The sequence below is a fragment of the Benincasa hispida genome, chromosome 9, assembly GCF_027475165.1.
Source record: "Benincasa hispida cultivar pf3 chromosome 9, pf3_genome.v1.1, whole genome shotgun sequence".
Taxonomy (NCBI): domain Eukaryota; kingdom Viridiplantae; phylum Streptophyta; class Magnoliopsida; order Cucurbitales; family Cucurbitaceae; genus Benincasa; species Benincasa hispida.
The window spans coordinates 76,719,030-76,743,834 of NC_143486.1; the positions used below are offsets into that span (position 1 = coordinate 76,719,030).

At 35.0% G+C, this 24,805-nt stretch overlaps 2 protein-coding genes and 1 pseudogene across 3 annotated transcripts; 2 read left to right on the plus strand and 1 right to left on the minus strand.

Moving 5' to 3' along the window:
• Nucleotides 1-6,895: 6,895 nt before the first annotated feature.
• Nucleotides 6,896-10,048, plus strand: AUR1 (ataurora1). Its single transcript, XM_039043111.2, has 9 exons — nucleotides 6,896-7,240; nucleotides 7,698-7,817; nucleotides 8,276-8,422; nucleotides 8,530-8,625; nucleotides 8,822-8,917; nucleotides 9,005-9,101; nucleotides 9,270-9,387; nucleotides 9,477-9,549; nucleotides 9,663-10,048. Exons 1-9 carry the CDS (start codon nucleotides 7,205-7,207, stop codon nucleotides 9,762-9,764), a joined length of 885 nt encoding a protein of 294 aa, XP_038899039.1. The 5' UTR covers nucleotides 6,896-7,204; the 3' UTR covers nucleotides 9,765-10,048.
• Nucleotides 10,049-10,806: 758 nt separating this feature from the next.
• Nucleotides 10,807-13,642, plus strand: LOC120086470 (profilin-like). The gene is made up of 3 exons (XM_039043142.2): nucleotides 10,807-11,365; nucleotides 12,493-12,630; nucleotides 13,185-13,642. Exons 1-3 carry the CDS (start codon nucleotides 11,240-11,242, stop codon nucleotides 13,317-13,319), a joined length of 399 nt encoding a protein of 132 aa, XP_038899070.1. The 5' UTR covers nucleotides 10,807-11,239; the 3' UTR covers nucleotides 13,320-13,642.
• A 7,612-nt stretch (nucleotides 13,643-21,254) lies between these two features.
• On the minus strand, nucleotides 21,255-23,397 carry LOC120087337 (pentatricopeptide repeat-containing protein At5g48910 pseudogene; annotated as a pseudogene). Its single transcript, XR_016531770.1, has one exon. The product of XR_016531770.1 is annotated as a pentatricopeptide repeat-containing protein At5g48910 pseudogene (transcript).
• Nucleotides 23,398-24,805: the final 1,408 nt, after the last annotated feature.

Below are 24,805 nucleotides of genomic sequence, written 5' to 3' on the forward strand. Positions count from 1 at the left end.
TTTTAAATCATGCACCCTTCTGAATTAAATTTGTAAGTTTATCAAATTCTTTGACCCTTGTATAGGCAACGATGTGTTCATTTATACTTATTTGTACACTTTGTTAATATTCAATACAATTAGAGTACATGATTCACTCTACTTTTTGCCTGTGCCTTTTTCTTTATCTTCCTTTGTCAATTTTTATAATGTTCTTAATCTTTTGTTTTTACGATCTTCATTGTGTTGCTATGATGTATTATATGTTTATACTTAGAAACATTTCCTATACTTAGTAATTTCTGACTAACACTTAGTTAATTCTTAGTTTGGCAGTACTTTACCTTTTATCTTTCAAAGTTCTGCTCAAAGCTTATTTTTGAAATTTTCTTCTAAGTGTTTGTCTAATCTCTCCAAACAACGCAATGAGGACCTTGCTCATCTTTAAATTTGGGGGTGGGGAAGGTCTGAGCAGATGAGATCAAGAATATGCAGTATTTAAGAAAATGCGTCTATTTTCATTAAAAAAAATTGCAAAACTCCAATGTCAGCGCAAGGAAAAACCTCAAAACTGTCCTAACCTGATAAGAGTTTAGTTATGAAAGGAGCTTGCTCATAGTTTGATGTTCGTATGACACCCGTAGGAGCAAGCCAAAACGAAGGTGGGTTTCCAAGAACAATGCAGTATGAAAAAAAAGACAAAAAAAATAATAGAATGCAAGAGACAACTCCTCTGAATGTCATGAGTTAAAGTTGAAATTGGCACACAACCGTAGTTGGATGTCCGCATGACACCCGTGGGGATAAGCCAAAACGAAGAGTGTAACCATGATCAACAGTCTCTAAGTGAATAAATGGCACAAAGTTTTGCTCACCGCATTTAGATACATCAAGTTGTTTTACAAAGAAGAGATAAACATTCTATTTTGAAAACTAGAAAAGCATCTTTGAGCAGAATTTTGTCATATAGAAGAATAAAGTAGGACTTGCTAAGAATTAGCAAGGATAGAAGGAAAGTGCAATGTCAAGAAATGTGCCTAAGTGTAACATTCGGAGCAACCAATCATCGCAAAAAGAGATGATAGGAATTGAGCATGATTGACTTAGTAGAAGATATGCTTGAGGACAAGCATATATCTAAATTCGAGGGTGTAATAACTTGTAAAATACAAGTTATTTATGCCATCTAATCTAGATATTACGGCCAAAAATTAGTAAATATGCGCCGATTGTATGAAGATTAGCTTAGAATTACAATAATTATAAATGATCGCAATTACACCCACTAACGCCATAAAGATGGAAGACAAGCCGAGTTTTACTCTGTTTTGCAGGAAACCAAGTCACCGCTTGCGCTCAAGGCTCACGAGAAACTGATCAACGCATCTCTGTCACATTGCGCCCATCAATTAACAATGAAGAAATGATTATCGCAATGATGGCGCAATGCGACAATCGATCCAGAGTTGACTTTTAACCGCATGCGGTAATAAAAGCAACACCGTATGCAAATCCACGATCGAAAGATGCAACTGAACAACGCAAAAGTGGAGGATTGAAACACGTGTACAACTAACGGTTGTACAGAATTGACAGTCTGATTGTATAACAGAAGGAATAATATCCCTCCATATTCGGAATTACCATAACCATCAGTGGGGACCACAAGGCCGAAGTTAAAGACATGCACCTATAAATACCCCACAGATTTCAGAGAAAACTTATGCTACTTGAGACGGGGCGAATTGCTGCTAAAGTGTTGAGAGAAAAGACTGAGCTGAGTGCTTAATTGAAGAAATTCGGAAAGAAGACGAGATAAGGCCGAGAGGTGAACCTCAAATCTAATATGCCGAATACCCGATCATAAGCTCTGTGCATAGATCTCTGCTACCGGTGGAGCAAGCCTGAGAGGGAAGCTCTTCCTACCATCAAATCCATCCTATCCGGCAAGCAGATCTCCATCGAATCAGTGCCAAGACATTGTCACTTATTTGTATCTGTTCTATCTCTTTCATCGTTGTATTTCATTTTCTCTTTATCTTTTCATTCACACACCATGTATCAAACGCTTAATAGATATATTAAATATTTCGATAGCTTTCATATACCATTCTCTGTCTATTTCCGTTCCTCCATTAATCATTTTCTCCATGATGTCTTCTTAATCCCCTGATAGTTAATATGAATCAAACAAGTACTTAATTTGTGTTAAAGGTATAAAATGCATTTAGCTAAGGCATGCTAGACGACATCTTCACCTGTGAGAGCAGAAGTGAAGATACCATTCTGATCTATTGAGAGAGGGTTAGAAGAATGCGTTAACTAAAGCGAGTAGTACTTCCAGACATGGAAACAACCTTACGTTCATTACGTTATTCTCTGTTTCACTACAGACATGTGAGAGCGTGGTCGATCACTGAAAGGTGTACGTTAAAAGAAGAGCGGAACAGTATTTCTAGCTTCAACGTAATTGAGAACTTACGCTGTTTATATTATTAATCTTTCTCTTTCTATTCTGTTCATAAGACTTGTCGCCGCATTCTACGTCTTTGCATAACTTTCATAGTCAGCCTTGATCCCAGCATCTTGTAACATGAAGCCTATATCTTGTATCATCTAGTTTAGGTTTATTGTGTTTGATTTTATTATTGCATCTTTACTGCTTTACAATATTTTATCGCAATTTATATACCTGTACAAACATATTTTTAAAGATTGAAAACCTGGTCGTATATATCGTGAACATATCACAATAACCTAAAATAGTCATTGAGTTCGACCTCGGATCACACCGAGAAACTTGCGGTGGAATTACACTTGGTTCTATCGTAAGGAAACTTGTGACAACGCATGGCATACTACGTGAACATCCATAATTAACGCATATCTGGCAGTAGTATCGCATCATTTCGAGTATAGAACATCATCAATCATACCTATCAGCAATTCGTCAACACATGATAAGCTAATTTGAAACGTTCAAATTAGAACTAAAGGAAGTAATTATATGAGATATAATTACACATTTAATTTTAAGAATTAAACGGAATAGGAGAATTACTATTTAAATATGATTTAAATATATGAGGTGAATTTGTGTAAAATTAATTTAATATTTGATATTAAATTAATTAGAATTAATTGAATTATTTAAATAATTATTTATTAATTTTATTAGAAAATTAATTTTTTTAAAATTAATAATATTTTCAAATTTTGAAATCAAATTGATTTTTGAAATCATTTGGTAAAAATTGAAAAGTTTGAAAAGCAACACAAAATGGAATTATGGTTTTTTCCATTAACACCTTCAACTAGCTCACACCAAACCCACCTAAATTTGACTTCAATAACTCCAAGCATGAGCTGTATTTCATGCAACCATCTTCTTTGCATAAAAGGCTTGCAATAAATAGAGAAGATTGGAGTGAAATTGAGGCATGCATCTATAGAGTTTTTGCTGAAAATTCGAGTTGAAGAAGTTATTCTTCAAGTGGGTTGTAGCAGTGAGTTCTTCTCCAATTTTCCTTCATTCAAGCTGATTTCTTATCCCACAACTCAATCTAAAGCTCCAAGAGAATAGTGGGGAAGATCTTGAGGTGGTTTACAACAAGATTTGGAGAAGTTTACAGCCGAGAATCAAGATTTCAAGAAGTTCTACAAAGGTATGACTTGAAACCGTCTTGTTAATTTATGAGCATGCTTTTGTTACTGCCAAAATTGATGAATTAGAGTGCTTATTGATCCTTGTTACTTTCACTGCTTGCTGATATACTCCAGTATCCTATACAAAGGAGTTTGTATAAGACCGGACCACGAAGTATATAGTCTTGTTATATAACACCGTTCATTATAAAGATTTTCATTTCACTAAGATGTCCATAGGTAACATTACCTTAATCCTAGTGAGCTGGGAACTCCTACCTATGAGGGCGGTCCTTTGATTTGCATGGGTGTGAGTGGCTAGATCGCCAACTCAAACCTACCACTTTGGAGATCTATCTTATTAGGGAGCTGGGAACTCAGTTACACAAGACGAAATTCACTCATTCCCCGAAGTAAGGGTAAATAGACAAATTGCTCCCTTAAAGGCTGATTTCGGGCTTGAACAATGTGGCGTCACACCTTCTCATGGCTGAGAAGATTTCACTCATAGTGGGACTATGATATATTGTTCATTAGAGGAATCAATGGTCATAAAGAGGTAGATGTAACTATAGGGCCAAAACGGTAAATTGGCCCAGCTGTACTTACGAGTGATTTGTGAATGGTCATCGTACTATTGATTGGTTGTATCCTCTGGACATAGAAATATATCTGTAGTGCAAAGAGCGCAACTGTCAATCTTTAGTGGAATGTCCGACAGTTAACGGATGGTGGATATCGTGAAGAGTTTAGTCAATTATTCCCGTACCATTGGAGCTTCAAGCTACAGGTCCATAAGGTCACCTTGGTAGCTCAATGAATTCATGTTGAGAATAATTTTTTTGGTTAGTTTGAAATGCTCAAATTAACAAGAGGGATTTTGATTATATATGATATAATTAAATTAGTTCAATTATATGTGATATAATTGATTTGATGTATTTGATTCATTAATTGGAGGAATTAATATAAATATGATTTATATTAAATGTCATAAAGGAGAAAAAAAACTATGATTTAAATATTACATATGTATTTGATACATAAGATTATAGGTTATAAATATAATATGATAAATTAGTTATTATATTTATTTATATTAAAACAATTATGAGATAATTGTGGTTAGTTAATTTTTCTCCTTTAACCGTTTAGAGTGGGAAGTTTTTAATCAGTTTTGATAACTAATGGATAAAAGTGAAAATGGTTTTCATTTTCCATTAAGGCAACTCATTTCGATCGGGTAAAGATATTAGCTATACGATAGCCTTTGAGAGAATGAACGATCAAGCATCAAGACATCGAGTTTGCTAGATGATAGTTCCTCATTACCCAACGATCAAGTATCCAACTCTATACGATAGACGTTTCTCATTCTCCCACTTACTCGATCGTTTAGTTCCTCCCTCCCTCTACCAAATCCACACAAAGCCCACACCTCTTGGATTCTCACACCGAGAATACCAAGGTAGCCTCTTGGTAGTGTCAAGTTTGTTGTTCGAGGATCGAGTGTTACTCGATTGCGTTCGAGGATTTGACAGTTCACGTTATTCATTGGTTGTTCGTTGCGTTTGTGCACTTGATCGAGTTTGCTTAGACACTTGACTGGTGTTGATCGAGGAAATATTAGAAGAATAGTTCTTCAAAGGTATGTCACTTGATTCTTGTTGGTTTTAACTTAAAAGTATGCTATAATTTACTCGATGATGCATAATTGTTGTTGTTTGTTTGTAAATGTTTTGTTCTTTCACAATGGATTTGGAACAATCTGCTTCCACTTAATGGTTCTCTTGTTTAAGAGTTCTTTCAATAACAAGATGCCCTAATATACCATTTGCAGCCTTTTTGCAAACATTTGAACTCAACAAACTTTGAATTTGATCATGTAATCCTAAAATGAAATTTATTCTTCAATACATTTATGTAAAAAAAATTTGAAAGTACTTCTTTACTTTCAAATACATTTTTTCCTTTCAAATCACCATATAAAATATATCTCTTATAACTTCATCAATTGAAGAAGAAGAAGAACCTAAATATAACATTCTATCACCATCGTCACCTACACTATTAATAGCAGTAAAAGACCCTTCCAAAGAACAAATATTTACATGAGCAACTAATGAATATCTACTGATTGCATCTTTAGCCAAATTCAGATACCAAAAAACATCTTTGTCCTTTTTTATTGGAACCACAGTTTGAATACCATTTTTACCAAAATCCAATAAAACTGACAAATCTACCAACCCATTCAATTGAATCTCTTTATATATTAAACCAACTAAACCATTGAAGTCTATCCAGTCATCTACCAAAATTCCACCAACCTCATAATTCTCATAGAGTGATAATCATTCCACTGTCCTCTTTAAAAAACAACTATAGGAATAGGCATGGTACTTTACCAAATGAAAAAAAGATTATATAAGAAATTCGTAATGAAAATATCACTAAGACTATGTAAGGAGCTCATAATGAAAATATCCAATAGTGATAGATAAAAATAGAGTTCTATCTTTGTCAGACAAAAGTAGACTTCTATATCCGTCTATCAGTAATAGACTCAATCACAATGATAAATGATAGATAGAGATAATGATATATCATTGTCTATCAATGAATAGTTCTATCTCGCTAATACAATACAATACAAAGTACTGAATTCAATTAAAAACAAAACATGGACAAACACAGAGGTAGATAAAGATAGGTGTCTATCTTTGTCTATCAGGGATAAATAAAGATAGAGTTCTATCTCTGCCTATCACCAAAAGATAAAATGATGAGTGATAGACAAAGATAGTGATATATCGTGCCTCATCGTGCAAACCTCTAAGCTGTGCGGAAATGTCCCAAGATGGACACTTTTTTTTGGATAGAAGAAGAAGAAGCGAAACTTGAAAATTGACGATCAGATCAACAATGAAAATGATGAAGAAGAAGACTGGAAAAAATTGACGATCAAATCAATAATGAAAATCAATGAAATAGATGCTATCGAGGATATTGGAGATGCGAGACGAGAAATGATTGAGGGGTAATTTTGAAATTTTCAAAAAATTGAAAGCTACTTTTCCGTTGGCTCTTTTTTTGCTGTAGTATGTAAATAGTTGGTATATATATATTTTTTCATTTTTGACAACTTCCCTTAAAACTAAGTTTATTTTTTTTTTCAAGGAAAGAATTTTAAAAGTAAGTTATCTAACAACGTAATTTGAATATTTGATTCATATAACTTATGATATTAGTACCAACTAAAATAATTCAAGAAATGCAAACATAACATGTGATTTACTTTTGATCAAAAAATTTGTACCGTTACATAGAGAGTATCTTCAGGTGGGGACACTGCAGACGATTTTATAGTTGGTGTACAACATTAATTCTAAATTTTTGAAAAATTTCACTGAGCGGCACACGCCACGTGGCAGCGCATTAGAATTCGACCGTTGCGGGGGTTCAATACCTTTTTCTTACACCCCCATTTCGCATCCCTGGTCTTCCTCGTCTCGCTTTGTCTCTTCTCGCCATTCGGTCTGCGTCTCTCTTCTCTCTTCTCTCCCTCCCTCTCTTTTACATGGCGATCGCTGCAGAGAACCAGCCCCAGGAGAAGGTAAAACGATGGAAATTTGTTATAGCATGTTTCTGATTGTGATTGTTCTGATTTCGCGTTCGTTTGTTCCAAGATTAGGATTGAACCGTTCAATTCGTTTCTCTTTCTCTCTTTCTCTCTTCTTTACCACGAGATTCATGTTCTTTTAGATTTTACAAAGAATTTTAGGTTTCTGACGTGCTTATAAACACGATGAAACCTCCGCTTCTAAATTCTTGTACTCTCTTTGATTTCGTGGTAGAAATTGAATACTTAGGATGTCTTCTGGTTTTAGTTTCATTTTGATGGAGTTCGTCGGTTTTTACTAATACGGACTATTGATTTGAATTTTGTGAGTTTGTAGTAAAGAAACCAGCTAATTAGGGTTTCAAATTATCATTTGGTAGTTGATTGTTTTTTCCGGAAGGTTGATCGTTTTTTAAAATTTTAGGTATTTGAATGTTAAATATTTTTGTAGATTACCACTACAGAGGCCTCTGCTGTCGAAAAGAGAAGATGGACGCTTAACGACTTTGACATTGGGAAGCCTCTCGGAAGAGGGAAGTTTGGTCATGTCTATCTGGCTAGAGAAAAGAGGGTTCGTTTTACTCTCTCAACCTTACTTGTCCTACTAGAAACTCGGAATCGAAAGATGATTTGTTTTATGGATCTCATTTAAAAATAATAATGATTTTCCTTCAAAATCAGAACCTTATCAGTTTTTTATTATTTATTTTTTCTGGATCTGAGAAGATTTTAGAGTTTTTTTTCAAGTTCATTATTTCCCTAGCAATTTAGGGTTTTTTAAAAGTAGTTTTCAGGAAGTATTTTGGTCTTGTTCTGTTTTCTGGTTCCTAACCTCTAATGTTCATCTGAAAACCATTTGAAAACCAAGCTCTAACGACGATTGTAAAATCATATTGGCTTTGAGAGTTATTACCCTGAGAAGACCATTTATCTTGCTTGCAAGTGTTAGGGATTTATATAGTCGGCTGCACCATTCTTTTTCTTTTCATAATTTGATAGTGTTTACTTGATTTCCGTGGATTCAAACAGAGTAATCACATTGTGGCACTGAAAGTTCTATTCAAGAGCCAGTTACAACAGTCGCAGGTTGAGCACCAACTTCGTCGAGAAGTTGAAATACAGAGTCATCTTAGACACTCCAACATTTTGCGCCTTTATGGATATTTCTACGATCAAGTATTTTATATTTTCTCTGAAAGCTTCTGCAATAAATCAAGTAATTTAAAAAAATGTAAACCGAAGCATTCAGTCACTGACCTTCCCCTTCTAAAATGTTGTTGCAGAAACGGATTTATTTGGTGTTAGAATATGCGCCCAGAGGTGAGCTTTACAAGGAACTACAGAAGTGCAAGTACTTCAGTGAGAGACGTGCTGCTACTGTAAGTTCTCCCCTCTACCCTGGTTTGGCTTCCACCTAAGTATAGAGGTTTCTCTTTTAATTTCAGTGAAGTAGGTTTCAAATTTCAAGTTTGTGTATTGTAACAGATATAACATTTGTAAGCAAATTTATGGTGTTACTATATATGCTAAAACTAATTCTATACTGACGTTTTAAATTTATGATGCATGAGGCAGTACGTCGCGTCATTGGCTCGGGCACTCATATACTGTCATGGAAAACATGTAATCCACAGGGACATCAAACCAGAAAATCTTCTAATTGGTGCCCAGGTACGCTGGCGTCATTAAATCTCAGGTTCTCAGTCCTTGATTTTGATTCTCTCTTTGGGGCTAAGTAATGATGCTTTCCTGTCACAGGGTGAACTCAAGATAGCTGACTTTGGATGGTCGGTGCACACTTTCAACCGTAGACGGACTATGTGTGGAACACTGGATTATCTGCCTCCTGAAATGGGTATGTATATTGATACTGGACGTTACAGTTACTTGTCTTTTCCTCCGAAGTACTGGAAGCTACTTTCTGCCATTAGAGCGACTAAAATTTTAAAATGGGAGCTAAAGAGAATCAGTAATTCCAAATTCCGATTACTTTTTTTGCATTAATATTTGCTGTTCTTGACAGTGGAGAGTGTGGAACACGACGCAAGTGTGGATATCTGGAGCCTTGGTGTATTATGCTATGAGTTTCTCTATGGGGTACCTCCGTTTGAGGCTAAGGAACACTCTGACACTTACAGGAGGTAGATTCAATTGAAGCTTTATAATCTGGTCTCTTAAAATAGCATCCTTCATGGTTTTGATATAGTTTTATATGGACGGGTATGTGCAGAATTGTGCAAGTAGATTTGAAGTTTCCTCAAAGACCAATAATTTCTTCAACTGCAAAGGATCTTATCAGTCAGGTATTATATTATAGTAGTGGGTGAAGCCTTGCATATATAACCCATTCGATATACTCAATATCTTTGGCATATCAAGTAAACAAACTCTTTTGCTTTTATTGTTATCTATGTAGATGCTTGTCAAGGATTGTTCTCAACGGTTGCCACTACACAAAGTTCTCGAACACCCTTGGATTGTCCAAAATGCAGAGCCCTCTGGTGTATATAAGAGTTGATCTGCCTTAATAATAATATACCCATTGGTACAAAGCTTCAAAAATGATCTCGCGTCAGTCTATTTTCTTTGAGTGATTGTAAACAATTACTAATCGAATGATATCCATTCAATTCTCATCCCATTTGTTTTCCCAATTCCTCCTATTTTCTCTGGTCTGTTCAATATATATGTTTATGTACAAACAAACTGGTAACTTGGGAAGCAAATTTTTACAATTTGCTGTGCTGTGCACCTTCAATGACTGTTATTATTGAACATAAATTGCTTTTATTTACCCTACAATGGCTGCCATTTCCCTTTTCTTAAAGAGGAGTTTGTCCTGTTTCTAAACACTATTAACCTTTTTTTACCAACTAAAACGTCTTATCTCATCAATGCATCATCCCAAATACTGACATCACGAACTAGCCTTCTCAAATTCACGTAACCCCAAGTACTCCATGTAATAAGCATAACAAAATTTAATTATTACATATAAATATTTAAGAGTATAATAAAAGAAATGCACAAAACTCTAAGTCTTGCGCCGGAGAAATTATAAGAGGGGCATTTGGCCCATTGAATTGAGTCAATAATAAGTCCAGATGTTGGAGTTAGATAAGCAAGTGTTTTGGGATTGTAGAGTTGTAAAATGTTGAGTCAATAAGTCCAGATGTTGGAGTTAAGTGTTTTGGAGGTTGTAGGGTTGTAAAATGAACCTCTTCTATAATTGTGAAGAGTAATTAGGAGCGAAAGATGAAGTTACTCGATAAATATATAAAATAGAGATAGAGAAGAAGATAAAGTTCCTCGATAAATGTAAAAAACAGCAAAATGTAGGCGATGAAATTACTCGTTCAATGTACAAATTTTAGTAATATTTACTATTAACGTTTAGTTGTGTTTAGTTAGTGGATCAAATGACTCCCTAGTTTGCAATGAAGTGAAAAAGTGGGGTTGGCCATTGTGTAATATTTTTCATTTCCTAATAAACTTACATGAAAAGAAAATGAGTTGGTTTGATTTAATCTATTTAAGATTTTATATTCTACTAGTTTTTTAAGACATCAAAGTATGGTTGGATTGGGTGAGTTGTGAAATTATTTCAACTGCGTTTAAGTCGATACGTGCAGTCACCAATATTAAAAAGAAAAGAGTTGGTCAGACACACAATGTTGTGATATCAAAAAGAAAAGAGTTGATCACAGCGTTGTGGCTGCTTTGTAATAACTCGAGGTAGATTCAATAATTTGTAGGCTTATAAATTTGAACTAGTTCTCAATCTATCTTGAACGTTAAAAAAACGGTCAGTAATTTCTCCAAAAGAGGTGTGGTGTCAGCACATAGAGAAGAATCTAGGGACGCATGCAATTCGGAGGAACCCATTTGGCCGCTCTCTGTTTCATCACCGACTGGTTAGTTTAGCGCCCGAAGCAGCTCTTTATTTTCTGAACGAAAACCAGTGAGCTTAATCGATTCAAGGGGAAGAAGAAGATGTCGTGGCAACCGTACGTGGATGAGCACTTGATGATGTGCGACACTGAAGGCAACCGTCTCTCTGCTGCTGCGATCATTGGCCAAAACGGCACTGTTTGGGCTCAGAGCTCCAATTTTCCTCAGGTTTAAACTTAATCCTTCTTTTTCTGGAATTTGTTCTCTCTGTTGTTTTGGATCTTCTTCTGATTGTTTTATCAAGTCTCGATTAATTTCGCATTTTCTGATGAAGGCGATTGGTAGTGACCATTTTGCATGAATGTCTTACTTTAGTGGATAAGCATGAATTAATTTGTTCAATAGGCACAGAGCAAGTACTGTTATTGTTGTATTACGTTGATAAGGCTAGACGAATACTGTTTTGTTTACTAGTTTTTTGAAACGGAAACAACATTTTTCTGATGAAATGAAACTCATACTCGAATTACAATGAGATATAATAAGCATGGGAAGATAGGAGCCGAGATATTTCTACTAGATTGACGCACCCCTAGTACCCTTGTCACATCCCAAAACAAGATACAACTAAAACAAAGATACAAAGCTACCTAACGACATAAATAACGGAATACATAATTAGTTTAGAGAAATGAAAACATTCTGATTTAAACATATATCCTGAATGGAGTAATCATCAAAGGTTGGATTAGGAACATCATGTTGAGGCTAAGAGACGGGCTGAACCAAAGCGGTTTGACCAATTTGCAGGCTTGTCATAGAAAACTCTTTGATTTCATTCGAAGCTAATTCTGAAAGTAAGGCCTTGGCTGCATTTGTCCACAACAATGTTGTGTACTAGTGATTGCTTCGTTTTGATCTTTATTTATACAGAATGAAATAGAGCTTTTCTAAGATCTCTTTTTTTTAATTATTGTTTCTCTATTGCTGACGGGGTGATTCTATGTTTCTGGAGGTTAGGGATAACAATCCACTAGATATCTTCACGATGGTACGATATTGTCCACTTTGGACATAGACTCTCATGACATTGCCTCGTATCAGATATAGTTGTCTTTATTTATATATCCATGATCATCCCCTAGTCTAGCTAATATGTAACTTTGGTCGCAATCTCAATACTGGAGTTTCTATGAATTTAAAATTACATGTTCTTGTGGCATATGATTTGTTGTCCCAAAGATCTATTGCGGCACTACTTGTTTGCTTGTTTTTCCTTTCCCTTTTCCAATTTAACCGATCTTTCTTTCTTTACATTCTTCCTATCATTGTTTATTCGTTTATTTATGCAATAGTTGAAGCCAGAAGAGTTAACAGCCATTATGAATGATTTTGCACAACCTGGATCACTTGCGCCAACTGGTTTGTTCCTTGGTGGCACTAAGTACATGGTCATTCAAGGTGAACCGGGTGCTGTCATAAGAGGAAAAAAGGTGATTACTTCGCAAATTCTAGGGTTTTTTTTTTCATTTTTTTTTAAATTAAAAAAAAACTTGACACAATTAGCATTCTTATATTGTATCTTACTAGAAAAGTCAAACTTTTGATTGTTTCTGGTTTTCTGATAGATGGTAAAGAACTGGAATATCATTAAGTGTTGTGACTTTAGAAACGTTATTGTACCATGGAATTACTATTTGTTCAGAATGACTTGGCGGTTAAAAATAAGCGTTTTTAAGTCATTACAAAGTCATTCCAAACAGAACTTTGATTCCTAATACAACTTCCGAGTACTTGATCAAAAGCTAAGTTCTCTTCATATGATTCTTTAAATAAACGTTTTAAGCATTTACAAAGTCATTCCAAGTAGACCCTTAGTTTCCGATCCAACTTTTGAATACTTGACCAAAAGCCAAGTTCTCTTTGTATGATTCTCTTTCCTGTCACAAAACTTGTAGTAGTATCCATTATGTACTTCGAGTGTAAGCAGGTGATGCATGTACATCTATGACCTAATTGACTTGAATTGATAGATTGAATGAATCAGGGTGCTGGCGGGATTACTATTAAGAAGACTAATCTGGGTTTGATCATCGGTATTTATGATGAGCCTGTAACTCCTGGTCAGTGCAACATGATTGTCGAAAGGCTAGGCGATTACTTGATTGAGCAGGGACTGTAATTTGCTTTTGTAGTAAGCGGTCTGCTGATTTTGTTGGGGTTTTTCATTTGTATCTGTACTGCTAGCGTAGGATTTGCCTAATGAGTACTGAAGTTAGTAATCTGATCCTTAGTAAGCTGCCAGAAGTTGTAAAAACTATACTTAATGCTTTGGGAAACTTGTGTTCCATGTATTTATTCCCATGATTTTGGACTATCAGGTCTCCTAGTGAGGTGTTGTAGCTTGATGACTTTGTTTAATTTATATGGTGAGAACTTTGGATTCCTTCAAGATTCATTGAAGGAATATGGTTAATGATTAGAGTTAATATAACCTGTTGTTTACTTTTTGTTTGAAATATTTCAATGAACTCAAAAGCTTGCAGTCATCTTATGTCTGTTAATTCTCAGGAGATTTAAATGTACCTATCTATGCAAGTTTACCCCTAGCATAGCCACAGTACTAGCTTCCCATGATACATGCACTTAGGTAGGTTTCAAGTATGCCTTTAAACTTTTGTGAGTTTTACTTTTATCATTGAACTTTAAAATTTGTTAAAAAAAAAATACTTTCGATGAATTTTTTGTTAAAATAAAATGAAAATGGACACAATGACCAATGTGTTTTTTTTTCTTTTGATATTCTTGGCCTAACGAAAAGACTTTTTAGATATGGACAAACACAGAATTGACTATTTTGGATAATAGAGAAGAAAAGGCAAGCGAAAATCAGAAAAAAGAGGCGGACATAAGAGAAAAGCAGAAAAGAGAGGAAAAAGCACGTATAGAAATAGCAGAAGCCTGAGATAACATTCTATTTGCTCAAGTGATAAGGGGTTTTTTTTGTTAGTAACTCAATCAATTCTTAGAAAATATTGTCTTTGTACTCAGAAGTTTAGAGAGGATGATAATTCTTATTCCCTTAATCAGGTTAAAGATAGATACATACATATACATACATACATATACATACATACATACATATATATATATATAGGTAATTAAGAAACTCTAATCTAGGAGATATGAAATTATAATAAAGGACATCTTTATATTTACAATATAAATACATATCAATAAATACATATCATAATACTCTCCCTGAAGCTGGAGCAAATATGTCAATCATGCACAGCTTGTTGCACATATAACTTATTCTTGCTCCGTTTACTGCTTTAGTAAATAGATCTCCCAACTGATCACCAGTCTTCACATATCCGGTAGATATCAACCCTTCTTGTATTTTCTCACAAATAAAATGACAGTCCACTTCAATATGTTTAGTTCGTTCATGAAACACAGGATTGGATGCAATATGGAGAGCTGCTTGATTATCACATCATAATTTAGCTGGCACAGTAACACTGAAGCCCATCTTAGACAAAGGTGATGTATCCACACTATTTCACACACAAATTGTGCCATCACTCTATATTCTAACTCAACACTCGAACGGAAAACTACATTCTGTTTCTTACTTTTCCACGACACCAAGTTTCCTCCTACAAAAACACAATATCCAGAAGTTGATCTCCTATCTTCTCAAGATCAATCAGCATCTGAAAAACATTCAACTCTTGTATGACCATGATCTCTATATAAGATCCCACATCCAAATGCAACTTTCAAATAACATAGGATTTGTTCAACTGCAGCCTAATGATCCACAGTAGGGGAAGACATAAACTGGCTAACAATACTCATAGAACAAGCAATGTCAGGTCGTGTCATTATTAAATAATTCAACTTCCCAACTAATTTTTTATATCTCTTAGGATCTTTAAACACTTCTCCTTCCTTTGTAAGTTATAAATTTGGTATCATCGGAGTACTACATGGTTTGACTCCTAGTTTACCTGTCTCAGACAATAAATCAAGTACGTATTTCCGTTGGGATAGATAAATACCTTTCTTGCTTCTCATCACTTCAATACCTAAGAAATACTTTAATGATCCCAAATATTTGATATGAAATTGATCCTGGAGAAAATTTTTTAGGGAGGATATACCTGATACATCATTTCCAGTGATAACGATATCATCAACATATACAACAAGCAAAGTAATATCATTATCAAATCTTTGATAGAATATAGAGTGATCAGACGTACTCTTCTTCATACCAAAATATTCGAGTGCTTGACTAAACTTACCAAACCATGCACGAGGACTTTGTCTAAGTCCATACAAGGATTTTTTAAGCCGACATACCTTATTAGTCTTCCCCCTGAGCAACATACCTAGGTGGTTGCTCCTGTTGGGGTTGATATCCTAAATCTCGTAGGGTCCTATAGTTTGTAAACCTTGTATGAACAAACATTTTTGTGATTAATAATATTTGATATTTTATTCACTTTTTCTATGAAATATATGATATTTTAGTTGCATTAACCACAAACCAATAAACTAACATCCAAGGTTATCATTGTAACTTAAACATGCATGTGGAGACATACAGGTGGATCATGTTAAGTGATAACCTAAATGGTCTATATGTTGGGTTTTATGTCCTAAAACTCGTGATATGAAAACAATGGAACTTATTCTGAAAAATTCAATAAGGTGTTATTGAATAGATGTTTTGCTTAATAGAAATCCAATAAACCTCAAAGTCTCTTGACTATTGGATGAGTACTTGAACTTTATGTGGAGACATAAAGGTGGATCAGGTTCGAGTACAGTCAAAATGATCTATAGTATATGAATAAGGTTGGGTACCTTATTCTAGTAACACTGTTGAATGCGGTCTACTCTGTAGTTGTTACAAGGAGTTGTAAAGTGCTACAAACGAAGTGATCCTAATTCGTTCATGTTGGGACATGAGAAGTGGGGGTGTCCTTGTGCAAAAGGATTTGTACAAGATCAGACCACAAAATTAGTCACTCTTACTTTATAACGTTGTTTACTGTTTAAGACTGACTATTTCAAAGCGATGACCTAGGTAACTTGACATTAATCCTGAGCTAACTATGAACTCCTGTTTATTTGGAATTATCCTTAGATTTGCATAGGTGAGGGTTGGCTCAACAGCGCTAGCTCAATAAACCTCTCATTTCAGGGGTAAGACCGGATAGATAGCTAGGACATAGGGTGCAAAATGGAATTCACTCCTACCCGCTTTTAGGGATAGTAGAGAGGTTGTTCCCTTAATGTTGATTCTAGGTCTTGAACAAGGGACTGGTTTTGTTGATTGGATCACAAAACAATTGTTCATTAGGGGATCAGTGGGGACTTAAGGAACAAGAGGTAATTTCGAGGGTAAAACAGAGATTTAACCCAACCGTTATTACGAACAACTTGTGAAGAGTTGGCTTACTAATCATGGTTATCGAGTGGACATAATATATCTACAGTGAAGGGAGTTCAACTATGGGTTTTAGTGGAGTGACCTATTAGTTAACGAATGGGGTTAGATCGGTTTAATGAGTTTAGTCGATTAATTTCGGATCATTGGAGCCCATGATCTATAGGTCCACGAGGTCCCTCTATTAGCTCAGAAATGGATTAGCTCTAGAGTAGCATGATAAGTTAATTTAAAACATTCAAATTAGAATCAAACAGAATTGGAGAACATATATATATAGATAGATGAATTTGTGTAAAAACTAAATTAATATTGGATATTAAATTAATTAGAATTATTTAAATTGTTTAAATAATTATTTATTAATTTTATTAGAAAATTAATTTGTAAAATTAATAAATTTTGATTTTAGAAATCAATTATGATTTTAAAATCAAAATATAGATTTTAGAAATAGAAATTACACAAAAAGAAAAAAATGAGATTTTTCAACTTCGTTTCAAAGTAGCTCACAAAGAACCCATTATCTTCAATCTTCAATTGCTCTAAGCATGAGCTGCATCCCATGCAGCAAATCTCTTTACATGATAGTCTGCAATATATTGTAGAGATTGGAATGAAGTTGAAATGATTGCAATCGAATGAATTTTTCTGAAATATTCAGGTAGAAGAAGATGTTCTTCATTTGGGTTGTTGCAGTGAGCATTCTCCAAGTTTCCTTTGATTCCAACTCATTTTGAGTCCCACAACCCAATCTAGAGCACCAAGAGAATAGTAGGGAAGATCTTGTGGTGGTCTGCACAAAGATTTGGAGGATTTAGCAGCTGAAAATTGAGATTTCAATGGTTCTTCAAATGTATGTCTTGAAACCCATTAAATTTTGTTTGAGCATGCTTTTGTTTCTGCCGAAATTAATCAATTAGAGTGTTTATCGATCCTCGTCGCTTCAGCTGCGTGCTGTTACCAGTCCAACACTGTAGTATATGGATAAGGTTGGATACCTTATCTTGGTAACACTACGAGTATGGCCCCCTGAGTGAGTTGTGAACTCCTGCCTATGAGGGCAGTCCTTTGATTTGTATGGGTGAGAGCGACCAGATCGTCAACTCAACATGCCTACCATTTTGGGGATTCATCTGATTGGGGAGTTGGGAACTCAACTATACAAGATGGAATTCACTCCTTCCCCAAAGCAGAGGTAAGTAGATAAATTGCTCCCTTAAGAACTGATTTTGGGTCTTGAAGAATGTGGTGCCACACCCTCTCCTGGTTCGAGAGGGGTTTAGTCATAGTGGGACTATGATCTATTGTTCATTAGAAGGATCAGTGATTACTTAAGAAGTTAGATGTAACTACAAGGGCCAAACGGTAATTTGGCCCAACTGTACTTACGAGCAATTTGTGAAGGGTCATTGTATTGTTGATTGGTTATATCCAATGGATATAGAAAAATATCTGTAGTGTAAAGAGTGCAGTTGGCGGTTTTTAGTGGAGTGCCCGACAGTTAACGGATGGTGGATAATGTGATTAAAGAGTTTAATTAATTATTCACGTACAGTTTGAGCTTCAAGCTACAGGTCCATAAGGCCCCCTTGGTAGCTCAAAAAGATTTAGTTGAAAATCCATTTTTGGGTTAATTTGAAATGTTCAAATTAATAAGAGTGAATTTAATTATATATGATATAATTAAATAGATTCAATTATATATGATATAATTGATATAATGTATATGATACATTATAGTTTAATTGGAGGAACAAATATTTGAATATGATTCAAATATATTTTCTATGAATAAGATTCATAGTTGTTAAATTTAGTATAAATATGATTTATATTAAATGTCATAAAATAGAGAAAAGGAACTATAGTTTATATTGTATGTGATGCAATATTAAAACTATAGGTTATAAATATAATATGATAAGTTTGTTATCATACTTATTTATATTATTAATTATTTAGATAATTAATCCTTTTTTCTCTCTAACCACCTTAGTGAGAAATTAAATGGTTTTTGTGGGTGTTGGGATAAATAAGAATAAGATTTTGTTTTTCCCTAACTAATCACTGCGAAAAACACACAAAGACTATACGATTAACTCAGAGTCTATGCGATAGACTTTGCTATCTAAACGATTTAGAGTTTTTCTATACAATTGAGAGTTTCTTTCTCAATCGTCTTCCTCCTCCAACTCCTAAACTCCCTCCTAACTAAAATAGCTATAGCTCACCACTCTTGGGTCTCACACCAAAAATACCAAGGTCACCAAGTGGTAGTGTCCTTCTCCTTTTTGGTTCGAGTTTGGTTGCTGTTCAAAGTGTTCGTGAAAGTTCGAGGGATTAACACGAAGAAGAGTTTTTCAAAGGTATAATCTCTTGAACCTTGTTTCTTTTTCAAAAGCATGTTGTAATTTATGTTATTATGCATAATATGTACTGGTTTACTGTAAATGTTTGTTTCAATCAAAATGAGATTTGAACGATCTACTTCCGCTCATAGGTTCTCTGTAAAACGAGTTCCTTTAGCTCCATATAGACTTCATCTTAAATATCACCATGTAGAAAAGCATTCTTAATGTCAAGTTGATGGAAAGGCCAATTGTAAGTAACAGCCATCGAGATAAACAGTTGAATGGAAGTTAATTTAGCAACAGAAGAAAATGTGTCAAAATAATCAGTCCCATAAATCTGATCATGTTAAGATCTTTGAGTCTTATACAACAATTTCCGACAATCACGTTTCATATGTCATAGCTTATGAAAATAGTGACATACAATCTCTAGAGAATCTAATCTTCGATTATCATAACTAGGTTTCTAAAAATTGTTAACCATCCCTGAAGTGCCACGAAGATATTATTATTCTTACTCATAAGAGTACTGTTCGGTTGAGAAACATACAAACTGGACTGAGAACTCTCAATACGAAGAACACGACTGAAGGCTTCCTCTAATAATGGAATTTCAAAGTAAACAAGAATCTGTGTTTTAGTCATTCCAAACTCAGGGGAAAGTCTATTAAAAAATATCATAACAGCCATCTATTTTCGCTGAGCTTGTTGAACATTGACATCAGGACTAAACGATAATAGTAAGGCAAGTTTAGCAGCTGTTTTCTTAAGCCTTATAAAATAACTTGTAAAAAATTCTACTTTTTGTTTCGCTCGGAAGAATTGCATACAGACATCAAACGAATATGAACATGTTCTTTCCCATAATACAGAAATTCTAAGAATTCTAAGAGTTCTTTCACAGGATCACAATGATCTACCAAACCAACAACTCACTCTCAATAGAATTCTTAATCTGAAGATAAAGTCGAGCGTCATCACGAAGCGAAGCCTTTTTCTTTCATCTTTTGGTGGTTCCTCCATCACATGATCATCCATATTTGTACTAAGCAAGTAAAATTGAATCGTTTGACGCCAATCATAGTAATTCGATCCATTTAATTTGTGTTCAGTTATCTCCGATGCCAAGAGAATTACATTAGAGACGACCATATGTTTCACTTCATCTATTCTGAGCTAATAAGTAATTTGTAGACCTCAGAAGCAGAAAGAACAAACCAGAATCGAAATCAAAGACAAACAAAAGAGAAAAACTACTCTAAGCTGAACAAGACAACAACTCTAAGCAAAAAAAAGGTATTTTATCCAGATAACTCACAACCAAGCAGATTTCGATGAAACCAAACGCACAGAATGATTAGAAAGGACGAGCCGAGAAGAACCCAACTGGCCGAAAATGGAGATGAAGCTCCACGTGCTCCCACGCACTGACGCGTAGCGAAGGCTGTTGTTCCACGACGTGTTAGCTCCATGCGCGGCTGTTTCCGGCGATAGACGACTGCAGAAGTGATTGGACGGTGATGGTGCTTCTCCTGGGATGAGTGATGAAACAAACGGCCACACAAAACTTGATGACTCAACTCAAACCCTAACCTTGTGAGAAGTGTAAACCCTAACGTTACCGTCGAACAAATATTCTAAACCCTAAATGGCTTTGATACCATGTACTCAAAAGTTTAGAGAAAATAATCATTCTTATTTCCTTAATCAGGTTGAATATACATATATATACATATAGGTAATTAAGAAACCATAATCTAGGAGATATGAAATTACAATAAAGAACACCTAATTATATTTACAATATAAATACATATCATAATAGTCTTATCCTCATTGATAATAACTAAAAATCTTATCCATATGTTATTATTTCAATTTCCAAAATGGTGAATTAGTAAGTAGTATACATGACATCATACATATATCACTATTCATGTAAATTGGCATGATAAATAATGTGTAAAAATTGATTATGTAAATGAGATGAAATAAATATAAATAATATCACATGTTCTTTAAATTTTAGACATTAGTTGTCATGTCAATTTTCATCCTTCATTTTAATGGTAAAGATAAAATTGAAACAATTTTAAAATTATTTTTTGAACAGTTTTCAAAATTTAGGGTAAAATTGAAATATCTGAAGTTAAAGGCCATTGAACCACAAAATATGGTTGGACAATTGAGTGTCTACTCAATATGGTTACACAAAATGGCCTTTCTTCCTTTTCTTTTCTTCTCTTTAAAAAAGGATCTCTTCTCTTATTTTAAGAATGAATGGAAAAGACATCAATACTTCAAAATTATGATAAACATTCTTTTACTAAAACTCCATATTACCAGTAATCATTACAAGAACATTTTCCATTTTTGAAATGGTGAAAACGACTTCTATCTCTCACTACAATCTCTCGCTCAACAATTTTCGAGATTACTTTTATTGCATCATGACAGTCGTTGCAAACTCTCAAGTTTTTAACTATTCTGATTGTAGTTCCTTCACTGGTATTGATAAGCCCAAATGCAAGTGCAAGCTTCTCGCTATGAATAGAAAGTGCATCCTCCTTCTCTTCTTCATCTATATTATGGATCACAAGATCTGTCTTTGGTTTATATCCTGCTAATTTCATCTTCCACTTCAATTCTCTAATCATTGAGTATATTCTTGCAGACTGAGGATGAGAAAGGTCCCCCATGAAAAATTCATATACGGAGTTGTTGATCTCAATCCAACTGCAGGCCGGTGTCTTCATCGACTTCTTGTCTCGCATTCGCAACCTACAATTAGCTGCATCGTCCAGCCTGCCCATTGAAGCACAAACATTAGCTAGATAAACAAGACTTCCAGAATGGTTGGAGTCTAGTTCAAGTATGTGCTGAACAACACGTTCTCCTCGTTCTGCATCTTTGTATATCTGACAACCACCAAGTAGTGCACCCCAAACTATTACATTAGGTTGCATAGGCATGGAGATAATCAACGACTCAGCTTGATCGAGACGCCCTGCTCGACTAAGAAGATCAACAACACACCCATAATGCTCAACCTTGGGAGTAATACCATAGACTTGAGCCATCATGTCAAAATACTCCAGCCCCTTGTCAACCAATCCAGCATGAGTGCAGGCTGTTAATAAGCCCATAAAGGAAATATCATTTGGCTTTAAACCATCTTCAATCATTTCAGCAAAGCAGTTGAATGCTTCATTTGCATATCCATACATGGCCAACCCCATGATTATTATACTCCATGAGATTACATCTCTCTCCTGCATTTCATGAAACACCCCCTTGGCCTCCAATATGCATCCACACTTAGCATACATGTCTGCCAAAGCATTCCCTAGAAACAGACCTACTTCCATCTTGCTTCGTTTTATAAACTCATGAACCCACTTCCCTAGATCAAGTGCACCAAGATGTGCACAAGCTGAAAGCACGCTAACAAGCGTAACACTGTTTGGCGCTAAGCTGCCTTCATGCTGCATTTGCCTGAACAACTCGATAGCATCTGCATACTTCTCATTCTGTGCATATCCAGCAATCATCGCATTCCAAGAAACCACATTCCTTTTGGGCATATTATCAAATAGATGACGTGCTTCTTCTAAATTTCCCATCCTTGCATAGCCACTGATCATTGACGACCAGGACACCAAGTTTTTCTCCATCATCCCATTAAATACCATCCGAGCTTTGTCCACCATCCCACTAAAACAATATCCTGAAATCAAAGTGTTCCATGAAACAACATCTTTCACAACCATTTCATCAAACAGCTTCTGTGCAATACAATTGTAACCCACCTTAAAATACAAATCTACCAGTGAATTGCTAACAAACAGGTTTGATTCGCAGCCATATTTAGTGACAAAACAGTGGACTTGTTGGCCTTCGAGCACCTGGGCAAGGCCAGCGCAGGCCTTGAGCACAGAAGTGAAGGTGTACTCATCTGGGTTTGGAGCATCAGGCAATACCAACAGGTGATTGAAGTAAGAAATTGTACTGTGCCAAGCATTGTGTTGAGCAAAGGCTTTGAGAAGAGCATTGTAGGCAAAAATGTTTGGAGAAGTAAGATAGTGATTGAAGATGAGAACAGAATGGCGGAGGTTGCCATGGGAGGAGGAAACGCCGATGGACTTGACGGCAATGAGATTGGGATCGATTGAGGGGATTGGAGAGGCAAGAACTTGGGCTTGGATTTCGTAGAGCTGACGCATTGAAAGCTGGGCCGCACATCGTAGGAGAAGGTGGACGATTTTGCGGTGGTTGTAGTCGTGAAGAGCCAGGTTGGTTACAAGAATTGGCGACTGGAGTGAGACATGCCCTAAATTCCTTAGCAAGAGTCTCCCTTTTCCTCCGAGTCGAGAAATTTTTCAGGCAAAAATCAAGTCCTTTTATGCGTTTTTTTTTTTTTTTTTTTTTGGTATGGATGGCTCTTTCTTGGGTAAATGAAAAATGAGTACATTTTTTAAATGGAATGAAAAGTGGTCTTTTGCTTATGTCAGTATCTCGTGAATTTACGCATTCAACCCTTAAACTCATCCGTGCGTTGTGATTTATAAGTTTTCTTGATACTTGATACTCGATACTCGTTCCTTGATCCTCCATACTTGATGCTCAATGCTTGAAGCTCTACACTCTATGCTTTATGTTATATAAATACAATCTATGCTATATACTAGCTACATGTTACTCAATCCTCGATCTTCAATCCTCGATCCTCGATACTTGATACTTCATGTTTGATGCATTATATTATATGCTCTATGTTATATGCTATATGCTATATACTAGCTATACGCTACTCGATCTTTGATACTCTAGGCCCTATGTTGTATGTTCTATGCTCGATTCAGAAGTTCACTTGATGCTCTGTTATATACTCTATGTTTGATGCTCGATTCAAAGAAATGCAAAAAAAAAAAAAAAAAAAAAAGAGAGAAACGCAAATAAAGGGAAAAAAAAGGAGAAATGTAGAAAGAAAAACGTAACAAAAAAACAAGAAGAAGAATCGTAGAAAAAAAAAAGGAAAAAGGAAAAAGAAGAAACTTGGAAAAAGGAAAAAAAAACTTTACAAAACGAAGAAAATAGAAGAATAATATATTTAGGGTTAAAGTGGTAATTTTACATCGTGATGATATACGCAGAAGATCAAATTTCATTGATTTTCAAAATGGTACTCATTTTCATTTGTGCCTTTTATTTTGGGTTATATGTGCTACTTTTGCATAATTTTTATTGGAGGAAAATTGTTATAAATAGAAAAAAAATAAAAAATATTTATAAATAATAGAAAAAAAAAAGTTCAGGGCAAACGCGTTTATATTTTTTGAAAAATTTCCAACCTACCCCTTTTACATTTAAACTTTACGCGCGTATTGATCGCCGATTCCTTCTTCTTCATCGACTTTCATTGATTTTCTTCTTTTCTTGCTTCCTATCCGACTCTTCTTCTATTTCTTCCTCTCGCAAACTATCAAATCCCTCCATTTTTCTTCTTCCAATTTACATTCCTAACATGCTGCAGCATCCACCGCCCTTCGTTTCCAATATCTCTGCCCCTGCTCCCTGGCTTGCTCGCTCCATCAAATGGGTTGCTTATCCGACTATATTTTTCTTCAATCGAATAAAACCCTGTTTTAATTCATTTTTACGTCATTCCCAAATTCTTTTCCAGTTTCTTGTAAATAAATACATTTTGTTTCCCGAATTTCCCTATTTGTTATTGCTATTTTGCGAGCTAGAGGTGTGAGCTCAGTAAGGTCTTTGTCTTTATCCATGGCGGAGGATAAGAAAACAGGGAATTTGAAGATGATTATTGATGAAAAAACCCACAAATTTTCA

Excerpts from the sequence above, each read along its gene's own strand:
- LOC120086470 (XM_039043142.2), top strand. The coding sequence starts at position 11,240 with ATGTCGTGGCAACCGTACGTGGATGAGCACTTGATGATGTGCGACACT. Across the intron at positions 11,366-12,492 it reads AGAGCTCCAATTTTCCTCAG|TTGAAGCCAGAAGAGTTAAC; the intron begins GTTTAAACTTAA and ends TTTATGCAATAG. Across the intron at positions 12,631-13,184 it reads CTGTCATAAGAGGAAAAAAG|GGTGCTGGCGGGATTACTAT; the intron begins GTGATTACTTCG and ends TGAATGAATCAG.
- AUR1 (XM_039043111.2), top strand. The coding sequence starts at position 7,205 with ATGGCGATCGCTGCAGAGAACCAGCCCCAGGAGAAG. Across the intron at positions 9,102-9,269 it reads TTATCTGCCTCCTGAAATGG|TGGAGAGTGTGGAACACGAC; the intron begins GTATGTATATTG and ends TGTTCTTGACAG. Across the intron at positions 9,388-9,476 it reads CACTCTGACACTTACAGGAG|AATTGTGCAAGTAGATTTGA; the intron begins GTAGATTCAATT and ends GGGTATGTGCAG.